Below are 21,845 nucleotides of genomic sequence, written 5' to 3'. Positions count from 1 at the left end.
TCCTAAGGTAAATCTGAATGTGCTTTAAATATTTTTATCCACCAAATTTAACCCACCAAGCCATCTTAACAAGATATGTTCAACAAGAGTATCCCTATGTTACCCATATAATATAATATACAAGCCATCTTAACAAGATATAGCTCAACAAGATTATCCATATAATATAATATACTCTCTTAACTTGTTTTGAGAAAAACCTCATCAATGTATATTGATCTTCATTTATAAATGAAGTAAGTATGCTTTTGACAGGTTAAACAAACACCCAGTAAACTGCGATTATACACTGACCCTTTCCCCCCTGGACATACATACCTATAAAGAATGTTTCGTGGAATAGCACCATGAGAAACACTTAGCCACGCACTTAACTGAGAAAAAAACACAAACGATCTGACAGCCAGCAGAAGTGCCTTCTCTTCGATGAAGCGATCGCCATTCCTACAGGAGGAAACACAACTGAGAAAACTGCTTTTGGAAGAGGAAAGTGGGAACAGGCGCCTCTTGGGATGTGTACTCTAAGAGTATCTACACACACTTCCTAATGTCACCCGGTGTCATAATTACGTAGTGAACCAATGTATTAAATATCTCAACTTTACCACATAAAAAAGGGGGATTCTGGGACATGATGCAGTGGCAGGGTAAGGTGGAGGAGGTCGTGGAAAACTGGAGACCAAACTGAACAACTCACTGTCGGGGAACTGGCTCCAAGATCCACCTCTCCAGTAACAGTGCATCTTGCTTAATGGCAGGGTCATTCAGATCTGTCCCCTCTGTGCTAGGCCCCTCGTCACTGTAGCAGCAATCCGGCAGAAGCATCACTTCCACCATGATTGGAAGATTATTTTTCCACAACAGTGTCACTTCAGATCTGGTTCGCCTGGCTTGGCGACACTAGGAGAAAAGGAAGATAAACAAATTAATATTCTCAGTAATTGCCTTAATTTTGTATTTAAATTTCAAAACTATAATTGTAGATATCTACAAATAAGAAACACAGCATATATGGTAGCACTTGCTCAGGCTTGGCTGACTCTTCTATTCCCAGCACCCACATCGTGGCTCACAGTCATCTGTAAATCTAGCTTCAGAGGATCTGATGCTCTCTTCTGGCTTCCGTGACACCTGGCACTCAGACATACATGCAAGCAAAATACTCATCTATGTTAAATACAATTTTTAAAACTAGGTAGCTCAGTTGTAGAGTACTTGTTGGCATAGTAAATCGCTGGGCAGTCAGTGGTGGGGCATGGGAGCACCACCCAGTACTTGGGAGGCAGAGGCAGGTAGATCTCTCTGAGTTCAAGGTCAGCCTGGTCTACAATGAAAGTTGCAGGATAGTCAGGGCTATACATAGAAACTCTGTCTCAAAATAACAAAACAAACCAAAACAACAACAACAACAACAAAAACAAGCAACAGGGGCTGGAGTGATAGCTCACAGGCTAAGAGCACCTATTGCTCTTCCAGAGGTCCTGAGTTCAATTCCAAGCAATCACTTGGTGGCTCACAACCATCTGTAATGGGATCTGATACCCTCTTCTGGTGTGTCTGAAGACAGTGACAGTGTACTCACATACATAAAATAAATAAATCTTTAAAAAACCACCACCAACAAAAGAACTTAATAACTGGAAGAAAATGTATATATTAGAGAAAATATATAATTTTTAGAAATTATATCATGTGCTACTTATTAAAAATGTTTTACCAATTTTCTTTTAAAATATTAATAAAATTATTCCTATTGAAAAAATCCAGGAGAAATAGTATATGTAGGTCATTTATCTAATGAATAAGAACATACAGTGGAAGGGCCAAGGGAAGATGCCACAGCTAAAGGAAAGAAGGTGGTAGCAGTGAAGTCTCCTGTGGAGTGGGAGGAGCACACGAATGGCTTCCAACCTCTCCTCATCTTAGGGAAGTTACCCAGAGCACTTCCAAGCTACTTCTCAAATACAAAGCTTACTGTGACAGAACAGCAGGGATGAAAACATTTGAGTCAGTATACACAAAAGACAAACCCAACAGCAATGGAGTCTGGTCCTCACCTGGGCCAGCTTGTCACTGCATTCATGTCTGGCCGTTGCTGGGAAACGGGACTGCGCTGGAGGGCAGTGGAAACTCTCTGCACGGCCTTTCACAGAGCATTCAGGGGTTCGTCCTTCAGTTATCAGCAAGGCCAAAGAGACCAAGAACTCCTCTGCGTCATATTCAAAATACTCATCCAAGGCATCTGGCATAAAAAAAAGAAAAGAAAATTCTTCATTGTATTAAGAATTCCATCACTTGAATTATTCACATTTTTTTACAGTGTTGCTGTTTATTTATCTATCATTATGGAACTGAACCCAGGGCTACATATATACAAGGTCAGCGTTTTACCACACCAACAAGTGCTCTACAACCGAACTATATCTATATCCATAGATCATTAATTTTTAATGAATTAATTGTTTGGAGATAGGGTTTCATACAGCCCAGGCTGGCCTTGAGTTCACTGAGTGGTAGAGATTGGTCTTGAACTCCTAAGCTCCCTATCTCTGGCTCTTAGGTCCTGAGACTGCACTTGTGTAGCACCATTCCTATCTACTCTGTCATCGAGATAAACCTCCAGCCCTAAAGTATTCAACAGGAACTCAACAGCTGGGGGCAATACTCACGGCACTCAGAAGGCTAAGACAAGGACTGCTGTACGCTTGAGGCCAGCCTAGGCTACACAGTGAGCTCCAGGCTACTTTTGGTTATACAAGACCCTGTTCTCAAAAAGCAAAAACTAAAAAACAAAAACCCAAACCACTACTATAAATGACAATGAGAGTGTAGCCGAGGCCTAAATCTCAGCACTGAGGAAGTTGAGGCAGGAAGGTAACAGCTAATACTTAAGACAGTGTTTTACTGGCATCAGTATCACTAGGTCTAAGTACTCAGTCTGTATAAGTTCAGTCCTCATGGCACTATAGGATGAACAGTCCTGCCTGCATCTTACAGTCAATCAAAGCAAGGGGTGAGAGCTAGCACATGCCAGACAATCTGCAATTTGGATATACAGTTTGGCTCCAGAAACCAGGCCCTTAACTACAGAATAATGCTGTTGTTGTTCACCAGGACTATAAAATCTTCTGTTACGTACTTGTGTTTCTTAAATAAAAATGAAATTAATGCATATTTAACACATGCTTTTATTCATTTGGTATTTTTATGATACAGAATTATTCCTGGAAATGGGACTATAAATTATAATAATGAGCTGATTGGAAAAGAGAGGGTCTCAAATCTCCTTCGGGAATGAAATTAGATAATAAATCAAGGGGTATTTACAGATAAACCTAGAGACATCCGATCATCAATCATCATTTGTACCTTTACATTTTTTGTTATATTTTATTACTTTATTTGTGCATGTGCATGTGTATAGGTACCTATGGGACATGGGTGTATGCCACAGTGCAAACAGAGGCTCAGAGGACAAATTTGTTCTTTTTCTATGTGAGGTCCCAGGATTGAACTCAGGCATCAGGCGCTGGCAAGCACTTGCTGAGCCCCTTACTTTCTATCTTTTTAAAAAATGTGTTTTTAACTTACTAGTAGACAACTTTCCTTCTCATTTTTTTTATTTAGCTAGAACTATAGCATAATCTATTTAATCAATCCCATACTGTTGGATGATCCAGTTGTTTTCTAAATAGACAGACAAATCTTTATAAATATGCTTTAAAACTAATATGCTTGAATATTCGGCTTAGTGAACTCACTAAAACTAGAATAAACAAACAAATGAACAATTTTGATTCATATTAACAGACCACGCTCTCTGAGGATAAAACAATATTATCTTAAATAAGTTATCTTTTTAGCAATCGCCCAGGTTTTTTCCTGGCCTCTTTTCCACTTTACTCTGTGGTTTGAGTGGCCTGGAATCTTTCTACTACTTTGGCAAGCTATAGAAATAAGTCAAACAACATGTGTAGCAGCCCAGCGAGCCTTGGGAAGCACACTCCTCCTCCATCCATCTACACATAGCTGTGCGCTGCCCAACTGCATGGGGTTTTTCCAATATACAAAGGCAGCGATGTGTGTGCATGGCAGGTTCTGGTGCAGTCAGAGGCTCTGCTTACTCTGCGACTCTCAGGAAGCCTGTGAGTCTCTCCTAGGGTTATCCCTGAGCTACTTCTCCCTCTCCTTCTCTTCTTTCTCTTCTTTCTTTCTTTCTTTCTTTCTCTCTCTCTCTCTTTCTTTCTTTCCTTCCCCTTCCTTCCTTCCTTCCTTCCTTCCTTCCTTCCTTCCTTTTTTTCTTAATAGCTTTTTGTGTTGTTTTAAGATTTGTTTTTCTTTCTCATCTTAAGATGAGTTCTCATTTAGTCTGGGCTGGCCTCAAAGTCACTATATATAGTCAAGGCTGTACCTTCTGGTCTTCCCGCCTCTACCTCCCAAATGCTGGGCCAGCTGGCCATGACCCAGCTCTGCTGCTTCTGAAGAGCAGAGATGCAAACTCTAAGGGCTGAAAGAATCCTGAGAAATTCTAACTCAACCTCCAAATAATCCCTCAGACACTACCCTGGGATCTGTCAGCAGCTAGTCCTTGCACATTTAATGGTGAGGTGGCCTACTTCACCTCTGGATCTTCCCAAGCTTTCGTTATGCCTAAGCTGCTTACTTTTCTAGTTCAAGTGGGCTCCAGTCCAGAGTCTCATGAACATGGCTCTCCAAAGCCCCAGCCTGACCCCAGCTCCTGGTCAGATTATAAACACAGTGCACAGAGGCTGAGGGACGCTGTTCCATCTCCCATCCTAGTGGAGAGCTGTTTTACTGAAGACACATTCCACTAAAATCCTCAGAGTACAAAGGTTTGGTTATCTCTCTTCTTCAGTTGTTGGCTTCCTAATGAATCCACTTATAGATCCTCAAGCCTGACACTTGGGCCAGAGCTGTCACAGAGCCAGCTGCTCTAGCTGGACAATGTGGCACAGATTCTGATATGGATGCTGCCCGAGTCCCAGGTCAGCTCAGCTTTTGCAGTTCCCTGCATAGTTTCTCCATCCCAGACAAAGTCCTGTCTAGAGAGCTCATGTCCTTCCATTCTCTCTCCAATGCATCAGGTGTGCTTTCTCCTCTCCTTTTCATATACCCACATGTTTGTGAGAACGCCCTGTCTCATCTGTGGAAGGCCTCTTTCTGACCTGTTCTCGACATTGACCTCTTAGTGACTTCCTTCTCTTCCCAGAGTTTGCATAAGCCACTGACGCAGTGAATGGCTGTTGCCAGACACTGGCATGCAACCTAGAGTCATGCCTTTCACATCCACATGGGTCCATGTCATCATTTTCCATGGACAGACAACCTCCAAAATTTGGGGCACTGACCAGGAGAAAGGAAAGGTGATAAAACCAATCAACACTGCAGATGAACTAACCCAGCACTGTCTTGACAGCTCTGAAGCATGCTGAACCATCTGTTTCCTCACTGTGAGTATCTTAGCCCTGCATCCCTGGAACCCACCGAAATGTGAAAAAATGAGAAAACAACCAACCACACTTGCACTCTAGCCTCCCTCTATACCTCTCTCTCTCTCTCTCTCTCTCTCTCTCTCTCTCTCTCTCTCTCTCTCTCTCACACACACACACACACACACACACACACGCATGCACACCCTCTCTCATGCACACTGCATGTATACACATACTATTAACAGTTTTTAAAAAAATATTACATAAACCTTAAAAAACTGTATCAACATATGATTATGAGAAACAGCCATAATAAACATCATAGATTGACTTCATTTTTGTTGAGACACGGTTTCTCTGTGCAGCCTAGGCTGTCCTGGAATTTACTCTGTAGACCAGGCTGTCCTCAAACTCACAGAGATCCACCTGCCTCTGTCACTGGACAGCTTAAAGATTTAATTTTTAAAGTTAAGCACATATGTATGTGCTGTATGTGGGAATGTGAAGGTAAGTGCTGGTGCCTGCAAAAGCCAGAAAAGGAAGTTGGCTCTATTGGAGCTGGGATTACAAGCAGTTGTGACTGACCCAACACAGGTGCTGGGAACTGAAGTCTGGTCCTCTGCTCCAAACTACAGACCCACCTCCCTAGCCCCACATACAACACCTTTACCTTGGCTTTCCCCTTATTAATCCCTTTATCTTTGCATGTGTGTGAGCGCTCACATGTGTGTGAGTGCTCACATGTGTGTGAGGGTGCATGTGAGGATAGAGTTGATGCCGGGTGTCTTCTTCAACTGCTCTCTACTTTCTTTGAGGTAGGTTCTCTGGCTGACCCTGGAACTCACCATTGAGGGAGCATAACTCGCCCGAGGGATCTGCTGTTTCTACCTCTTGAGAGCAGCTGCAGGTGGCTGTCAGGCCTACCGGGCTTTCCTGTGGGTGTTGGTGGTCTGAACTCTGGTCCATATATTTGTGGCCAAGTACTTAACCCTGAGAGCCAGCTCCCTGATCCTCTTTCCACTTGATTAAACTGAGACTATAACATCTTGCAGACTGTAGTTGCAAGGGTTATTTGTAAAAAAAAATTTTTTTTTAGAATATTGCCATATACATAAGTGACGCAGCATAACTATTTATTAAATTTAAAATAAATACCATTGGACACTACTTCCCTTTGTGGGCAAGAAGAAACTTTAAAGTCATTTGCCCAAGCTTACATACATTATAATCATTAACTCTGACTTATTTTTATGTCAGACAAAAAGATTCAAAGGAGATCATCTCAACTTATGGTGTAGGTTCTCGAAAGCTCTCTGGACAACTTTCAACGAGTCCTAGTCTTAAAGAATTTATTTAGTTCTCTTGTTTCTTTTTTGTTTTTGTAAGAAATAGGGTATTGTTTAAGAAACCTGCAGCTTGTTATGAGTTCTGCTGGTTGCATTATTTTTATTCAATTTCACTTGGTTTTGGTGTGTGTGTTGCATGTGTCTGAGTGCACACTGTGTGTGCCATACCATCTATGTAAGGATCTGAGGGCATTCTCTGGAGTCAAGCCTCTCCTCCTACTGTGTTTTCGTGAGTTCTGGGGATCAAACTCAGGCTCATCTGGCAAGTGCCTGTGCCTGCTGAGACATCTCACTGCTCCTCTGCTGTGGCTTCAGATAAAGGATACTTTAAAGGCTAACTGTATGCACAAAGGGTTAAATAAGATGCCGAAATTATAATGCATTTTGAACCTGGATTATTACAATGTGATAGCAGGTAGAACCTCAAGGCACACAAAGACGTAGGCTCCAGTACCGGGCAAGCTGGGCTGATCCTTTCCCCCGGGCTGTGGCTCAGATCCAGGGCCCCAGTCATGTTACTGAGATGTTTAAACAGCAAGTCTCATTCCCAGCCAATGTAATCAAAATTCTTACCTCAGAAACTTCTGAGGAAAGAAAAAACTTTGTCCTTTGATTTTTGGCACATCTTGCTATGGTAGAAACTTAGGTTTGTTTTTAGTTAACAGTCAACTTATTAAATAACAAACCCAGTACAGTCAATAGGCACTTACTTTAAAACACACTATTAACTGTACTAGTTCAGATCGTCAGAATAATTTTCTTAGTGACTTTTCAGCACAAAGAACTAGAAAGTGAATTAAAATATTGTTTTCATGAGTATTTGCTTTCTGATGTATTTGTCTGGATAAAGAAATATCATGAGGCATCTTCCTTAAAAAATTAAGTGGGGAGTTTTACAGCAGGCTCTGTACTCAAGAACACTGACTGCTATTTCAGAGGACCCAAGTTCAATTCCCAGCACTGACATAGTGGCTCACAACCATCTATAATTGTAATTGCAGGAGTCTGATGAACTCTGAGGACAGAGAATGTAGGCTGTGTACAGACAGACACGCAGACAAAATACACATAAATAACAACAGAAATGAGGCTGGAGTATACTTGACAAAACTGAAAGCCAGAGAGAAGTAAATTCATGTAAACAACTTTGTAAACAATGTTTCTTCCCTTTTTGCTGGGGGTGGGGGGTGGGGGCTGGGGGGTGGGGGGTGGGTGGGTGGGTGGATGGATGGACAAGGTCTTACTCTGTACTCTAGGCTGGCTTGAATTTGCTATATAACCCAGTTTGGCATCCAACTCCAAGAAATCCTTCTGTCTTGGTCACAAAATTGTCCTTTAATTAATACCTGCTTTGTAATTGTAATTAAAAGATTCACTGGAGAATGCAGTTTTACACAAAGGGGCAGTAAGATCCAGAGGGTTCAATTTTAGGCAAGTTCAGACATGTTACTTAATCTCTTTGTTTCTAATGGAGGAATGATAAATGTTATGAGAGAAAGACCTCATCTGTCCTTGGGGGAAAGTAGGACTTTCCCACAGGCCTTTTTTTCTCTCCAGGGGACTTGCTGAAGGGAAACCTTTCCCTTCAGGGAACTCTGACGCCTCTGGGCAGTTTCTGTCCAAGGCAGCAGAAGAGGGATATGGGTTACTCTCACACTAAAAAAACCAAACACAGGAAGGGCATCTCTGACAGGGAAATAGACAGGAACAGATTTCCGTGCTGAAGCACAGGAAGAAGCAGAGTTCAGCCGTCCCCATGAATGAGGGGAAAAGGTATGAGAAGGGAGGTATGTATCTCTGAAATACAAAACAAAATATACACAGCAAACCAGAGACAATTCATCTGCAGAAGACATGTATGACCAGAGATGTTCAAGCAAGCCTTCCTGAGACAATTTACCTGCAGAAGACATGTATGACCAGAGGTATTCAAGCAAGCCCTCCTGGAAGAAAAAAACTATTATCTGGATCCACTCAAATAGTGTGGAAATCTTAGAAGTGCAGGTAAATGTAACTAATTTACTTTCAGATTGGTTGTTTATTTGGTTGGGTCGGGTTTTTGTTGTTGTTGTTTTAACATTTTTACTTTGTACGTGAATATGTATGCATGTGTATTCCATGCAGTATGAAGGCCAGAGGACAGCTTTCAGGAGATAATGCCCCACCACCACAAAACTGAACTCAGGTTGTCAGGCTTGAAACTACATGCCCTGGCCTCCTAGCCATCTTGCTGTCTCTATTCTCATTTTTAAATTAGTTTTTTTTTCCCCTTTATTTCATTTTGTTTTTTGAGACACAGTCTCAGTATGTAGCTCAGGGTAACCAGAATTTACAGAGGCTCAGGTGAGCTCATGGCAATCCTACTGCCTCCACCTACCAAGTACTGGGATAATTTCTGTTGCCACCATGCCTAAATTTACAATAAATTTTATTTAGTTATTTATTTATGTATATGTGGGCTCTATCTGCATGTACACTTGCATGCCAGAAGAGGACATCAGATGGTTGCAAGGCACCATGTGGTTGCTGGGAATTAAACTCAGGACCTCTAGAAGAGCAGCCAGTACCCTTACCTGCTGAGCCATCTCTCCAGCCTCTACAATGAAGGAAAAATAATCACACTGTACATATCACAGACATATAAGGTGTATGACAGAAGGCAAGATGAGGAGGCAACATCTGACTCTGTCCTTAATGTAGTATGATGGGCAGGAGACGGCTCAGGAGGTCAAGTACTTGTCATGCAAGCATAATAGTCTGAATTCAAGCCCCAGAAAACATGTAGGTTTGTTTGTTTGTTTTAAAAGAAGGATAGAAAGATTCTTTAGTGATTAAGAGCATGCACTGCCCTTCTAGAGGATTTCCGATTGGTAGAAAGCTCACAACTGCCTGTAACTCCAGCTCTGGGAGATCTGATGTCCTCTTCTGGTTTCTGTGGACATTGCACTCATGTGCACAAACACACACAAACACGTACACATAAAATACAAAAAATAAAAACATACTTTAAAAAATATTCATTGGGAGATATGGCTGAGTGGTTATGAGTAATGGATGCTCATTTAGAGGACCCAGGCTCAATTCTCCGCACCTACAGGTTGGCTCACAACAATCTATAGTTCTAGTTCCAGGGAATCTTACGCCCTCTTCTAACTTCTGTAGGCACCAGGCGCACACATAGTACACAGACATACATGCAGGATACATGAATGTGCAGCGTGCACACACATACACACACACACACACACACACACACACACACACTTTTTTTTTTTTTTTTTTTAAAAAGCAACCCATTGTAGTGTTATGTGCTTGCAATTTTAGTGTCAGGACAGAGATGGATGGATATCTGGGACTTGCTGGCTAGTTGACTTGGTAAGTTCTAGACCAGTGAAAGAGCTTGTACACAAAAAGGGGTTAGGGGGAGACAGCAGCTGAGAAGAGCCTGGACATCCCAGGTTGTCTTTTGGACTCCAAATACACATGGGCACTTACTATACCATACACACACTGGGAGCAAAGGCTCTTGCTAGAGTACAGTAGCTCCTCAATATTCAACTTCCTAGTCACCAAAGTGCAGGAAGCAAATCTGTCCCGTCTACCCCAACAGGCTCTCCTTATGTTGCCCAGGCCAGACTGTAGCTTACAATTATCTTCCCTCAGGCTTTTACATAGCTGAAACTAAGCTATGATTCCCTGTGCCAGACTAAATGTATGTTCTTTTAAAGTTAAGAATTCTGATGGTTGGTGAGATGATTCAGTAGCTACAGGTACCTGCTGGCAAGCCTAATATTCTGTTTGCTTGGGACCCACACAGTGGAAAGAGAACTGATTCGCACAGTTGTTCTGTGACTTCCATATATGTTCTGTGGTATGGGTACCCATGCATCTACATACACATTCATATGAACTCACACACATAAATGTAATGATTTTTTTTTTAAATTATGAAGTCTGGGACCTTGTCATAATAGTACAAAACCAACTAAGACGGTTATCTTGACTTTCTGGTAATTTCAACAGTTAACCATTCAACTAGTTATAATTGTTATAATTTATAATAATGATTAAAAATAATGATTGGGTCCTCTGAAAAGTATCAAGTGCTCTTAACCACTGGGATATCTCTCCATCCCCCAAGAGTCCATTTGTTTTGTTTTGTCTTGTTTTTTCAAGACAGGGTTTGTGTAGCCCTGGTTGTCCTAGAACTCACTCTGTAGAACAGGCTGGCCTCAAACTCAGAGATCCCCCTGCCTCTTCCAGAGTCCCTGCTCTTAATAGAACCTTAAAACCAAGCAATGAGGAGAAAGTGACAACTAAACTAGGGACCCACAGAGAGTTCTGTACTAATGAAAGCCCCATCTTTATTGTATACATCAGTCTGCGTCAGCTGTAGTTACAAACCTGTATAGATTCATTAATAACACACAAGGGAGGAATGGGAATTTCTCAAACTGGAGTGCTTGACATCCTGGAGAGCTGACAGGGTCTTTCTCTTGAAGTTAATATTATTTATTGTTCAAAGAAAAATAACCTAGCACAAATCTACGCTGAGTCCTCTAAGTGTCATAAACTTCTGCTTCACACCTTCAACGCCAGTCACACTCACTGTGATTAACATTTACACATGGGCCGCTCAAACTGCATGATTCCAAAAGCTTGGCGGACAGAGAAACTTGAAACACAGGTTCTACATTTGTGTCATGTGCAAATCACAAACACTTTCAACACTGAAAGACTTCTCCCTGAAACTAGACCAACCTCTATGCTCATAATTTGAACAGTAACTTTATAGCTGTAACATATCACAGTGACTTTAGAGTGTATTGGTAACTTTATTTGCATTAAAACTGCTAAAGGCCACCTTTTCTGGCCCTTCACCATCTGCAAATCCACAAGCCTAGTTCCAGACCCATGACCTATAGAACCCTCTTTGTGTATGAGCCATCTTTCACGGTAAGTGTAGCTACTACCATCCCTCATCAAAGAAGGCTCCCTTTATACTAAGTGGAACCCATTGTGGAAAACAGAAACTGGATGAAATGCAGAAATCAACAGACTGTGGGGAGCCCAGCCCCAACAGATACATCTCTATCACAGCTTCTGTGTCTATGGCTCAGGGAACATCACAGAGCCAGCGCACCAAGAGGTCGGCTGTGAAACAGTCTCTCCTAGAAACAGCCAATGGCAGTGTCAGTAGACGGTTTAATGTTGGGGGAGTGTTATTGGATCCCACCCATAGACATTTAAAAACTGCTGGAAGGGGAGGACTCGCCTCTCCTAAGGACGAGCCCCTTGATTGGTTGTACAATATAAAATGATCAGCCTTGAAACCATATACACACATACAAAAAAAAAAAAAAAAAAAAAAAAAAAAAAAAACGGACTCAGCAGGCTGTATTTCTACATACTTCTGCACGCACACCCCAATAATAATAATCAAAGCAAACGAGGCTATCAAATTAAGAAGGGGGGACATACGGGGAGCTCCAGGGAGAGTGGCTGGAAAGAACTGGAGAAGAAAAGTGGAGAAATGATACAATTCTATTTCAATTAAAACATATTAAAATGTTAAAATTCTTGGCTTTGTAATTATATGAGGGCTATGTGAATGAAAATGTCTTACTAAGTCATTTTTCTACACTGTAATTAAAAGTAATTTATGCTAGCCATATCAATTTTTATCCTTAGGCAGTTGTGAGAGCCTGGATGCCACCCTGAATGGGCTCAAATCTCATCTCTTTTAAGTGCTGACAATGCAACTTCTTACAAAACATTTAAGACCTTCGATCCTTCCTCTGATGTTACCTTGAGGTCAGTGAAAGTTATGTGGGGCTTTCCTAAATATATGACAGATTTCCTAATATGGTCAGAATGCTTGCATCCCTCTGAAATCCTTCATTAAGATGTAGTCCCCAATGTGATGATAGTTAGAGTTGGGCCTCTGGAAGGTAGCCAAGGGAGCCTGTTTGTCCCTTTGCTTAAGATGTAACAGGAAGGCATGTCTGATGCAAAGGTGAGCCCTTTACCAACAATAAATCTTCCAGTGCCTAGATCTTTGGACTTCCCAGCCTCCAGAACTGTAAGCCAAAATTTCCTCTTGATTGTAAATTACTTAGTTTAATGCATTTTGTTATAGTAGCCGAAATAAAATAATACAGTTTCTAAAACCATGCCAAACTCCTTTTTAAAAAAAAATTTTTTATGAATTCTCCCTGGTATAACATTAAAGAAGTATAAGAGGAAGTCTAGACAGGTTATGTAATCTTCCCAAAAATACACAGAAAATGTGTCCAGCCAGCACATCTTGGTCCCGTTTCAGTACTTGGCTCTCCCGTCAACATCGCCCTACAGACATGCATGCGGACCTCACTACTAATCTTCTGTCTTAACGACTGAACCAAAGCTGCTCCAACTGTAGTCTGAAAGTCTTAAGGACTTTGTACTGGGTTAATCTTAAATATATTTGTTACAAATGTCAGTAATTTTATATAAATATTTCATTAGCATTTAAAAACATGGAAACAAGTTTTGTCTTACAACCTCACTTAAAAAATCAAACCATTAACCATCTACACTGTTGAATGTAGTTCACACATGAATATGAGGAAGCTGCTGAGACAGATCCAGTGGAGGAAGTTGAAAAGCAAAGTATAAACCATCATCCTTCATTTTTACAATGCATGCAATAAGTGTATAGTTACTTTACTTCATTATTTAGGAAAACAAAAATAACATCCTAAATTTGGGGGCAATGAGACAGAATAATGGAGAGGCCATCTACTTTATATAAAATTCTAATTATGGTTGCTCAATTTGGCAAATAAAATTAAAACTTTCATAATTACATTTAAACTTAGGTACAAGATACTAGCAAGTCCTCAAGTACTCGAAAGTTATTCATTCATCTGAAATGTAGATTTAAATGAGGCACCATATTAAAACAAGAACAAAAACCAAACCAACAACAAAACAGAACAAAACTGCTGCAGGCCCTACACCTCACCTGAGAAATGCAGTGGAGCTGGCCCTGATGGTGAAGGCAAGGGTGGCCCAGCTCAAGGGTGCGAGAGCTAGAGAGCTGACACAGACCCTCTTAGGCTGCACACTCAGGACAGCAGGCCCTGCACTTCACTGAGCAGCAGCAAATCAGAGCTGGCTCTGGAGGCACGGGTACAAGTGAGCTGCCCGGGCCCCTAGTCAGCTGGAGCACTGCATGAGCTATCTGGGGCAGTGCTGGAGTGCTCTCCTGGTGGTGTGGCTGTGGGAGAGCTGGCACGCTGACCAACTCAGCTAGATCTCACCAACCCAGGCCTAGATCTAGGGCTTTGAGTTGGCCCACCCTAAAAATTTACCTCATCGATGAATTGCTGGGAGTGTGTGAAAAAAGGCAGGTCTTACAGATCTAAACTTTCAAGCTCTCCATGGCACAGGGGAACAAAAGGATAACTGGGAGAAACCCTCATAAGGGTCCAGCACTGAGAGTGTGGCAGAAACCAAAGGCCTTGAACCAAACTCACTGCAATGAACATTTGCAAGAAAAGAAGTGGGGTCAAAAGGGTACACTGTGGGACACACTGGGACACACTATAGCTTCCACAGCAGGATGTTTCCTATGCTTTGTTTTGCTAAATTTTTGTCGTTTTAAAATTTTCTTTTGGGGGTAGATTGCAAGGGAAGAGGGTAGGGATCGAAAGGGATGGGAGGTGAATGAGATTGAGGTGATGATGGAAACTTACAAAGGATCCATAAAATCTACCTCTGGTCAAGCCTACATTACCTATTTCTAATGTTTGAACTTACACATTTATATTTTGCATCTAAGACTACTGGACCATATGTGTGTGTGTGTGTGTGTGTGTGTAATCAACATAGCACCCCAACTCTAACTGAAGTACATAGATGATGATACGTTTATTTCCTACAATATGCAGTCAAATGTGCAAGGCTGGCAGTGTGGCTCAGCCATACAGCATGTACCCAGGAAACACAGGGCCCTGATTCCTTTCCCTAAAACTTTGATGACAAAACTACTTCAAAAACCAGTCAATCCTAGTACCTTCCTCTATCAGAGAACCATTCTATGGTTAGAACCGGTCTCTACGGGTGCACGGCCGCTGCTCTGCATGGAGTATATTCAGTCTGGTCCTATTTTGGAGTCCTAAGGCATACAAATTAACATGAATTTATGAGGCGAAAAAGTGGCCACATAAACTCATAAACTAGAAAGATTGGAGGTGTACACACACACACACACACACACACACACACACACACGTCAAACTGTTGATACTACTTAGCCCGAGAAACAGAAAAAGGAAGTGAGAAGGAATCAGTTTCTATCTGATGACATGCTGTCTTCTGTTAATTTTGTTTCAAACATTACGCAGTATTTTTGTAATGTCTTAAACCAAAACTTAACAAGCTGGGACATGGCTGAAATCAAACAAACACATGTTCAAACGTATCTAGCTCTAAGGCTTCTGAAGTCACAGACAAATAATATTTAACCAAGACAACAACAAAATCTACAACAATATAGATGTTAAGTTTTGCTAAAGATATTTTTTAAAGGAATCTTATTTAGCAAAACATACAATAAAGCCCACTCAGTTAAAAAGAACTACAGTTTCATATTTCTTATGATTTTTAAAATAATGTCTAAAGGTATGTCAAGCATGGTAGCTCAGACCAGGTCAGGCTCAGCTTCGTAGTGAGTTTGGGAAAGCTGAGGCTACACTAGATTGTCATCAAAATGAAAGGGGAAAATCGCATTAAGGATAATGTAAACGGTTAAAATAAAATAAGCATGCAAAGTTTCTGGATTAAGAATCTACAATAAAGATGGTATTATTTCACTTCCTAAGCAAAAGTACAGGTCTACAAAAAGAAGATTAAAAGTGTAGTGTTTTAACTTTCATTTTCATCATAATTATAAATGAGAAGGCATCTTAGAGCAGATGCTGAGAGGGCCAGTCTTTGCTGGTGACATTAGGCCAGCCCTCAGTAAAAACACAGAAAGGCTTGAGGCTGAAACCAACCAGGAACCTCAGCACAGTACCACTGCAGGGTCCCCACCAAAAAGTCAGGAGAACTGTGTTCCACAAGCTAGAAAACTGCCAATTCCAAAGGAATGGCGCCCTGGGTCAGAAGTGTGAATGGATGCGTTTTCAGGGGCTGGAGAGATGGTTCTGTGGTTAAAAGCACAGGCTGCTCTTTCAGAGGACCCAGATTCAACCATAGCACCCACATGGTGATTTACAACTGTTTGAAGTTCCTAGGATACAATGCCCTCTTCCGGCTTATGCAGGCATCAGGCACATGTGTGGTACACAGATATGCAGGCAAATCACTCCTATACATAAAATAAAAGCTTTCTAAAAGAAAATGAGACAATCCAGCAACATTTGGAAAGAAGAAGCACAGTCTTCCCCAAGCAATTCAACTACTTGAGGAGGCAGGCCATGCATCTAACCGTCCACTTACTCGAGGGGTTCATTCATTCCTGTTTACACACTGTTCCTCAGATCAATCATTTAAAATGGAACATTTTAGCTTAATTGTCAGTTTCTCTTTTAAGGTATTGCTTTAAGGTTGGTAAGAACAGAAGCTACACTTTTCTCTCTCCACCGTTTCTCGTCAAACACCATTCCAATTGCCCTATCGTCCCTCTAGAGTGGTTATGGCCGGAAGTGGGAGCCTCGCTAAATACAACAATCAAGCTCTGGGATTAAAAACCGAAGCAACACTTTCAATTAAGGTTTTATTAGATAACTGTGGTCATTATAATCAACTTCTGGCAGTCAAGCATAAACTATTTCCTAGAACCAGATTAAACTGGCTCGAGACTAGCCAATCACACATAAATGGAATTACAGTCAAATGTCCACAGCTATGATTAAACAGATATTATTTACTATTCATTAATTTAAAATATATCTTGAAGTATGCCAGTCTGCTTTATGTCCACACTCTACTTCCACACTGAGTTCTTTCCCCTATGTTACAGGGCCCCATACCACCCGGGTTGGGTTGAAACTTGCTGTGTACTCCTGGTCCTTCTGCTTGCATCTTCAAAGTACTGGGGATTACAGGGGTGTGACACCGCACCTGGCCTTCTCCGTAAATAACACGGCTTTAGGTCAGTATTTGCAGTTGTATCATATCTTGAAATTTATAGATCTCTCAAAAATACAAAACAACCAAAAAGTCAGAAGCCAAATGAAAGTGCTCAGTAACTTGAAAGCACTGTGGGAAATGCTGCTCCAGAGCCACCGGCCAGGCTCCAGTCACGGAGCCCTGGGTCCTCAGGGAAGGTCAAACCCTCTAACCCTCAGCCTACTCCTTTGACAATAAAGGTGTGTGAAACTAGACAGGGTTCTTCCAGCTTCAGTCCTTTGCAATCATAAGCACCACCATCCCATCTGTTGTTTTTAATACCATTTTGGCCGCAGGCACAGGCTGACCCTACATCTACCCTACCACAACAAACTAAAAATAATCACAGGGATGCTAGCTGGGGTGGAGGCCTGGGCCCAACCACAGCTGCTTTGCATTTTGTGACTTGAAACATAAGACTGATCTACACTTCATTTCCATCTTTGTCCCCAGTCTGCCATCCACAAGGTAAAGTTTGATTGCTCTGTTTCTAGTAAGTTCTTAAATGTGTCCTATGACCATTGCCAGGAGAGCTGGAGCACTGGACGCCCGAGGTGCAGTCATGAGGCATGGGGTGAAAAAATCCAAACCTTAGCCTATTCTTCTATTTATTCAGTGCTTTGTTTTGAGACAGGGTCTGTGTATCCCTGGCTGTTCTGAAACTCTCGGTGTAGACCAGGTTGGCTTCAGAGGACTGAGATACGCCTGCTTCTGCCTCTGAAGTGCTGGGATCAAAGGTGTGTACCATCATACTCGGACCCCATCTTCCTTCACTGTGTCTGTCTAGGTCACCTCAGTTGCTAACACTCCCTTGTGCAGGTCTCATGAGCTGCGCCATGGAGGCCAGGGTAGTCAGAAGCTGACTCCTCCTCCTGTGCATCAGAACAGCACACCGGTCCTTTAGCGTCCTCTTCCTGCTCCTTATCAGAGGCCTCGTGAGCTTACTTACTGGTGGTTCCCTGTAACTATAGCCAGTGATCAAAACCACTTCAACTGATGTCTAGAAACCACAGAAGCTTCGATCTCACCATTTATGAGTGTCTCTTAAGATACCTGCTGGGGAGCCCTAAAGTTAAGCTCCTCACAGCATGTATAGGAGATCAAGCTGGGTTTAAAAGCTGCTCTTGTGAAAAGACATGCCCTTTATATTTCCTAACATAATTTCTCTCTGGAAGGGAAAATTCATCATATTGTGAACATCAAAAAAATGTTATAGGCTGGGTGCTGCCGAGGCCACCTGTAAGCCCAGCACTTTGGAAGTTGAGGCTAGTGTGGGCTATGTAATGAGATCTGCCTGAAGAAGGTCTCCATTACAGCCGATACACAGTCCTCCTTCAGGTCTCCCTATCTCAGCTGAAACTTGCATCCCCTTCTGCAGCTTGGACTGGCTTTGGAAGTCCTCGCTGTACTGCAGACTTTTTCTTCCTAAACCTAACATGAATAAAACACACCTTTAGTTCAAAATCCATGAAAAGAAGGCCAATAATCTGTGAATGTATGTGTGCGTATGTTTGTATGTGTGCTTGTGTCTAGTGTGCACACCTGTGTGCATATATGTGTATATATGTCTAGGTGTGCCTGTGTGTATGAATGAGCTTGAGTGTGTATGTGTGTATGTATGTATGTGTGTGAACATATGTGTATATTTGTGCACACTGTATGTTTTACATGTGAGGGTCAGAGGATTACCTTTACCTTATAGAGTCAATTTTCTTCTTCCATCTTTACTCGGGTTCTGGACAACAAACCTGGGTTTTCAGAGTTGTACACAAGCTCCTTATCTGCTGAGCCCACTTGCTGGCTGGGATCATCACTAAGTATTCCTGATATCTGGGTATAATATCTTGCAGAAACGGGTTCTTCAATGGTCAGTGTTAGTTTTTGCTTTGTTTTCTTCTTATTTTTATCGTCCTTTTGATTTAAGTGATAAAAAGTTTCCCATTTGCCTTTCCAAGTAATAATTCTTATCATTCTCACTGCCTTCATATTTTAATAGCCACCTATTTTCTATTCTATCAATATAATCTCCTTTAATGGGAAAAAAGAAACATTCATTTAAAATAAGCAGACTGCTTTAAGTAATCACTCCCGAAGCCTCTAACATAAGAGTGAAAGGCATTCAAATCCATTTAAGAAAGAAAGAAAGAAAGAAAGAAAGGAAGGAAGGAAGGAAGAAGGAAAGGAAGGAAGGAAGAAAGAAAAGCAAGAGAGCTCTTCCTAGTTCCTAGAAGTTCCTAACCCTGGGCAATCTTTTACAGGACTGCAGATACACACCATACAGTCTACTGCATGTTTACATAAGGAGTTGGTGGTGACTAAGGCTCAAAATCCTCTGAACTCAATCAATCCAAAGAACTAGCTAGAATATTGGAGTGGAAATGAGGAACTTAATATTTAGGTGTCAAAAACAACCAGTGAAATTCAGCTCTTCTTAAAGAAAGCAAAGATTGAACAAGTCACCATCACCACCTCCAAGAGGGAGGAGCAAGCCACCATCACCACCTCCCAGGGGGCGGAGCAAGCCACCATCACCACCCTGTGAGGATAGCAAAGATGGTCTCATTTGTGATGTGGTAAGAGTTAACAGGGACACACATCAAAGCACAGGGAACAGCAGGGCATGGACTCATCAGAGGAATCTCCCATAAGAGTTACAATTAGTTGCTGTCACTCAGGAAATCCACTAGTATCTTGAAGGATACAGTTTTCCTCCTTAAAATTTGGGCTACAGAATTATGCTTTCATCCATAAAGCCTAGGCTTGAACTGAGTCTACCAGTTCTTATTCACTGCCTTCTTCCCTTCACAAAGCCCACTTCAAAATACTTCTCTGTGTTCCACATAAAGCATCAGCATTAAGATAACACACTTTCAGATGGAAATGCCTCAAGCAGAAGGTATTATTCTTTACACTGTCCTTTGTGGAAACACCCACGATGCTGGTTATTCTCATTCCCCAGCCTGCACAGAAAGAAGTCAGAGGTAGTTGTTGAGAGATCACTGTCACAGAAGAAAGCAAGAGCCCCCCCCCCCCCTTTCAGAAGCACATGCTCCAGGTGTAACTCAGAGGAATAGTATGTGCTAAAAAGGCGACTGTCTGCTGCTCTAGTGCTGTTCAGGTTGGTCCCAGCCTTAGTAATCCCAGATAACTGGCACACAACTTTCCACGACTGTCCTTAAGCCTAACCTAATCTAGTCTTGCATTTTTTACCTCGTGGGAATATGGTTACAACATAGGCTGGTCCCGACAACACACCCTGTCCTTTCAACACTCATGCCTCTACCATGTGTGTGCCCCTTCACTCCTCGGCACTCTGAGCCTTCACGTTTTCCACTGAGTGTGTTTACATGTGGGAAACCTAAAACGCCCGGAGAAACAGAAAAGATAATGGGATACAGACATGTTTCTAATTACCACACAGAGCAACTGCACCTCAGCTGGACTGTCTTTAACAAGGATGGAGGCAGGTGACAGTCAGACAGTAGGCCTCCATTTCTAGAATGGGGCCATTTCTACCAAGTCCACATGGCAGCCTAAGGACAAAGGAAGTGTCCTTCAGGTGTCCAAAAGTCCCAGCCTGCAGCTCAGAGCTGTGTTCCAAGCTGGTCTTTTTGTGCTTGGTTCTTTTCCATGCCATCGTCAATCCAGAATGCACGAGTCAGTGCAGGAAAACCTGCAAAAGCAGTCATTTATAAGCATGCTCTGGTACATGTCTTCATCTCCTTTGAGGCTCCAAAAACCACACAGATGCTCAAAATTCAATGTTTTGCTCACATGCATATCCTGAAATCTTTCTTCAGTCTGTTTTAAGCCTGAATTTTGTATCTGTGTGCATGTGTGTGTATGGTATATGCAATATATATGGATTGTGTGTGTTCGCGTGTGTGTACATTTGTGTGAATGTGGAAGAACCATGCCACAGCATGCATGCGGAGGTCAGAGGTCAACTTCAGGTGTCACCTCTCAGCTTTCACCCTTCTCTTTCGTTGTTTGCTGCTGCATATACCAGGCTAGCTAGTCCACAAATCTACCTCATATCCCAAGGGTGGCAGACATGCGTCGCTGTGCCCAGCTTTACACAGGGTCTGGGAACTCAAGGCTCAGAGATTACTACTTAAGTGGCAATGACTACTCTCTGAGCCATGCTCCTCAGCACTGCTTTGGTTGTTGGAGACAGCATCTCATGCAGTCCAGGCTGAATCTGAATTCACTGTGTAGCCAGAGATGACCCACTCCTGCCACACTGCAGGTGCTGAGATAACACCTGTGTACCACTAATGCCTTATTTTTGTTTCATTTTGTTCTTTGTGACAGGTTCTTGCTAAGGAGCCTGAGAGGGCCTAGTACTAGCTACAAATCTCAGGCTTGCTTTGAACTTGTAGCACTCCTCCTACTCCAGATTCCCATATTCTAGGATCACAGCTTCTGAAAAGGCTCCTGTGCTTTTTATCCCCCCAATCATTATGTGCAAAGTCATCCCTGGGTGGATACAGACACATCCTAGCAGAACCACTGGACTCACTGACAGCGAAAGGATGAGGTTTGATGGGAAACATCAGCTTCCTTTTTAAGCTTGCTTGCTTCTTAGCTCTCAGTTAACTACATGGTCTCCTCAGTAGGTTGAAGGAATAAAAGATGTTTACATGAGAATCAAGTTGTCTGAGCACTGAGGCTGGGTTAGCTCAGTGGTAGAATATTTGCTTTGCACATACAGGGCCCTGGGTTTGACCCCTATCTCTCCTCTCTCTCTGTCTCTCTCTCTCTGTCTCTCTGTCTCTCTGTCTCTCTGTCTCTCTCTCTCTCTCTCACACACACACACACACACACACACGTTAGTATTAAAATAAATAAATGTTAGGTTGGTAATCAGATTAAATCTTGCCCATAA

At 42.1% G+C, this 21,845-nt stretch overlaps 1 protein-coding gene across 5 annotated transcripts in view; it reads right to left on the bottom strand.

Annotated features, from left to right (window-relative positions):
- Positions 1-21,845, bottom strand: part of Atosa (atos homolog A) — a 71,901-nt gene that overhangs the window by 23,367 nt on the left and 26,689 nt on the right. For all 5 annotated transcript variants that reach the window (XR_004607324.2, XR_013111669.1, XM_034508405.2 and 2 more), the window contains 3 exons: positions 2,058-2,242; positions 698-900; positions 319-444 (listed from right to left, as the gene is read on the bottom strand). Coding sequence is in view for 3 of the 5 variants with exons in the window: in XM_034508405.2 (XP_034364296.1) it covers positions 319-444; positions 698-900; positions 2,058-2,242 (514 nt within the window). In the remaining 2 variants the exon portion in view is untranslated. The remainder of the gene's footprint in view (positions 1-318; positions 445-697; positions 901-2,057; positions 2,243-21,845) is intronic.

This window comes from Arvicanthis niloticus, chromosome 7, assembly GCF_011762505.2.
Source record: "Arvicanthis niloticus isolate mArvNil1 chromosome 7, mArvNil1.pat.X, whole genome shotgun sequence".
Taxonomy (NCBI): domain Eukaryota; kingdom Metazoa; phylum Chordata; class Mammalia; order Rodentia; family Muridae; genus Arvicanthis; species Arvicanthis niloticus.
This window is presented reverse-complemented; position numbering and strand designations above follow the sequence as displayed.